Source organism: Frankliniella occidentalis, unplaced genomic scaffold (assembly GCF_000697945.3).
Source record: "Frankliniella occidentalis isolate FOCC.00 unplaced genomic scaffold, Focc_3.1 Scaffold36, whole genome shotgun sequence".
Classification (NCBI taxonomy): Eukaryota; Metazoa; Arthropoda; class Insecta; order Thysanoptera; family Thripidae; genus Frankliniella; species Frankliniella occidentalis.
Genome location: NW_026267166.1, coordinates 1,014,326 through 1,018,520, shown reverse-complemented (window position 1 = coordinate 1,018,520; position 4,195 = coordinate 1,014,326). Strand labels below are relative to the sequence as shown.

General features: G+C 54.3%; 1 protein-coding gene across 1 annotated transcript in view; it reads right to left on the bottom strand.

The window, feature by feature from the left end:
- The window catches only part of LOC127748700 (titin homolog), a gene marked incomplete at its 3' end in the record, with an annotated part of 41,154 nt that overhangs the window by 25,639 nt on the left and 11,320 nt on the right, over positions 1–4,195 (bottom strand). The window contains 4 exon segments of the mRNA XM_052266256.1: positions 345–519; positions 782–994; positions 1,148–1,198; positions 1,311–1,412. Of these exon segments, the coding sequence (XP_052122216.1) occupies positions 345–519; positions 782–994; positions 1,148–1,198; positions 1,311–1,412 (541 nt within the window).

Here is a 4,195-nt window from a genome sequence, read left to right as displayed (position 1 = left end):
CCCTCCCGGCGCAAGCGTTACGTTTCGGTCTTGTTTACGAGACGACGCGAAAAGGTTTTGGACCCCCTTTAAAAACAGTAGAGTAGACACTCGTCCGCACATTTCTCTCTGGCACGTGTTTACAAACTGCTACGGCGACTCCGCCGGGAGAGAACTTTTGCTCCCGAAACGTGGGGCTTCTACGGGGCTTTCACCGCTCAACTTGCGATAGAGAGTGGACGAAGGAGGGCGATTTCGTTGCAATCCCTGCTGTAGAAAGTCGTGCAAACGCGACTTTCTTGACCCGCAGCTCGCAGAGCACGCGCAAGAAAGTGAGGCAAAAGTTTTGTCTTGAGATCACTCACCAGTAGTAGTCGGTGGGCTCTCCGCCGGCGAGGTGGAGGGTGAAGGTGACGTCATCGCCCTCGCGGACAGCAACGCTCTCCTCGTCGCGCGGCGGAGGGAGGACCTCCGGCGGGCTCGGGGAAGGAGGAGTGGCCAGGGGCGGGGGTGTCGGGGTTGCGCTCTCCTTGCTGTCCCCTGGAAAGGGCAAAAATATGGTGTCTTAGTATACCGAGGATAGAACGACGTGGGGCAGTCGCAAGCTCCCGCTGACTGACAGGTCAGTCTGCGGCCCTGCTCAACAGAACTGGACGTTGCACCCTTAGACTTATTCTAGACATTCATCAAGGCCTTACTCAATTCAACTGCGATTCATTTTTCTTTTGGCAAAATCTTTATTGAACACATTTGTATTATCTCCAGGATATGCTGATAGTATTTTCACCAGTCCGAGCGTTACCGTGGCCGTCTTGCCCTGAGCCCTGGGGGTCCTGGCCAGCCTGGTCGGCGGCCGTGTCTTCTTCGTCGCCGTCCTGGTTGACGGCCGCCGACGTGGCCGCCGAGCAGGTGGCGATGAGCATGAGGACGCGCGTCTCCATGGCGCGCAGCCGCACCAGGCACTCGGCACTCCGGGCGGCGCGCGCGGCAGCGGCACGGGCAGCGTCGGCCATCCCTGTGGCAGGTGTGGAAGGGTGCGTCTGACGGGGCATTGACTCCTGGTTACGAACTCATGTGGGTCCTCCTTGCAATCCTCTGAAACCATCGGGTGAATGGCCCTCGACCCGGTTTACAGCAACAATAATCTTTGCAAGGGGACCAAACGTACCATTCCATGTCAATACGAGGAGCTGACAAGCACCATGCCGTCTGGTGCGACCTGCAGGGGAGAAAGTGAAAGATTATCATGTGGCACAGGGCCCCTCATGAACAAGAATTAAGACCAAAAATTAAGGGACCACAACGCCTGAGTTTGTCCTGCATTACCTTACCTGTTCCTCGCGCCAGGAGAGGTGAGGCAGCGGCCGGGCTGCCGGCCCCGCTCCGCGGCGCGCGCTGCAGCAGGAGCCCTAACAAGGCCCGGCGCAGTGATCCTGCAACAAGGAGCCTGCTCAGAGCTTGCTGCGGACCCGTGGTGAGGGGGGAATTCGCCATTAATTTGATGGACATGATTTTTTAAAATGTTACAGCGGTGAATATGACATGCAGAAATCGTAACGTTTCAAAGGGGATTTTTAAAAAGTTCTCTCTAGGGGAAGTAATTGACGGTTTTGTGACGGTTAACAATGGTTGGGGGCCGAGGGTGGTCAGGGGACGAGGTTGGTCGGGGGATGAGGGTGGTCGGGGGTGGGTGAGTGTTACAGGAGTGGTTAATCCGTCCCGGCGGGTCGGCTGAAATCTCTATTCTTTCTTTTCAGGCGACGTCGCCAGAAGTGACGCTCGACGACCTGCCCACTCAGCACGGCGCCACGGCTCGTCGCAGAGCGGCTCTGCCTGCTGCGTCACATGGCAGGACCGAGCCGGGCCGCCTCTTCTGCGTCACTTGTCGGCGCTGCGCGCTCTGCGAGCGCTCCGCCCGCCCAGCACAGGTGAGTGGTGGGCTGCCTACTGAACGGGCGGCCGTGGGGCGGGCGCCCAAGCCCGACTGCACTGGGAGTCTTGGGGCGCGGGCGGATGGCGTGCACCTGCCAGGTGGCTGGTTCACGGCGTTTGTACGACCTGATGTTTCTGGAACGACCTTCGTATGTCTGACCTGCATTTATGCGACCTTTACTTTCTCCACGACTTGCTCGAGGCCAAAAGCTGAAACTGACTTAATCTGGTAACCTGGCCCCAAAACTCGATTATCTGCTCAAACGGATGCACGTGCCGGTCGCATTGTCCATCGCTTTGTCCTCAGAGCCTAATCTGAAATCTGTTTGGTGTCTCGGACTCTCGTGGTCAAAGGAGCTTACATTCGTTGGTCTGTTTGACGGTCGTGCACCCGACAGCACACCAAGTAAAACTAACTACCTTGGTAAATGCCTCTTGACGACTTCAATAATGTAACATGAGATACCATCTAGACCTTCACTCATTCGGGGTGTCGTAGTGGAAAACTGATGTCCGACAAAATGCAAGTTGTGGAAAAGAAGCTACATCATGTCCCACGGCTTTACATTTTGCCATAGCATTGTACATTGATTTGTGCACAAAAAGATTTCATTCACTCACCAAAACACTAGTTAAAAGGCGTACAGGAAAATTTTGCTTGACGCAAGTTGCGGAATTACAATTTGTAATAGCAAAAGAAAACATGCAGTACCTATCGACTTCTTAGAGTCATACGCGAGTAAAAAATGTGCTCTGGTAAATTTACAACTTACTTTGTAATTCAAGTTGACACAAATTTTGTAAACTTAGGCCGGTATTTTTTACAATGAAACTTAAAGAACACTCATTTTTTTCCCACCGTTTTAAGAAGACATTACCACTGAACCAACGGGAACCGAAGGAACTCCGGCATTGATTTTGTTATGCGTTGAATATAGGGGTGGGGTTAGGCAAAAGTTAAGCTGGGTCGACGTTGGTGCTGAACGAGGATTAGTAGGTCCGATGTGATATAATCGGGGATACTCGAGCATGGTTTCAATCATGACGCACAGAGACACTAGAGTCGACGAGGGAAAGCAAAGGCAAAGACGAAATACAAGCAGCGCAAAGGATTGCGTAATTCACTCACCCCCTGAGACAGAGGCGCGCAACAACAAGCCGCAGCGAAAGTCTTCTGGTCTTGGAGCGATATTGCGAAGGCTGAGCAGCGTCGACCAATAATAACGTGAAGCCCCTCATCCGTCACTCGCGGACATTCTTCTCTAGGCTGCGATTAATGTCTCCATTTGCGCACAATGCTGGCATTAGCGTCATCCATGCTAGTCACAAGCTCTACGAGAAGCACAGCTGCAGCAGCAGTGGCGGCGGCGGCGGCGGCACGGGTCTAAGCGTGCGAGCTGTGCTGTTTTGTGCATTCCGCCCCTTCATGAGTCCGAGACGGAAACGTAGCCGCAGATCGGAAGAAGATATTTTAATGACAAATCTCATGCTTGTGGCAGAGCCATAGGTGTACGCAGTCTCAGTGTGTAGCATAGTCTCTGTGTGAAGGCTACCGTACGGAGAACAATCAATCATCATTAATTGATCCTTTCGGTGCTCGATGTTGCAGTGTTTTTTCACGATGCGCGCAGACTGGTCGCCTCTGACATACCATTGGTTTCGGTTGGATGAGACCCATTTTTCCAATGTAGTTGGGTGCCTGGTCCGCGGGCCCCGCCCGCTCAGCCAAGCGCCGCCGCCGGCAACCTTTCCTCGCGAACCCAAAATAGATCTAGGCGGCACGCCACTGAAAATGTTGTTCGCGCCCGGCTATTCCTGCTGGCCGCTCATGGGGCCCGCCACAAGCGTCGCACCGTGGCAAAAAATAAAAAACAGGAGAAGGAGAAGCCAAAACAAAATTCCGGGGTATGTTATTATTTGTCTTTCTTACGATTCGTCAAGATGGTCAAGCCGTCACGACGAGTGTCTAGCTGTCGCGCCCATCTCAGGACCGCGGCCGGCTGCCCTAGCGATTATACTCGGCGGTGAACTAATGACCTATTAATAATGCGCCTCAGGCCAGGTGACGGAGTCTTCACACACCGGCAGCGTACGCCTCCTAGCGCCACCTAGCGGTCGGCTCCACCGGCTGCTCATGGGGCCGAATAGGCTCCCGTCGTTTTCCACTGCGTGGGGTAGCGCCATCGCTCGTCCCCCGCGCCCAGAGACTTCCCTCCGAGAGGAGTACTACCAAGTACTGCCCTTTTGCACCTATTCACCACCCCTCCAGAGTGAGGGGGGGGGG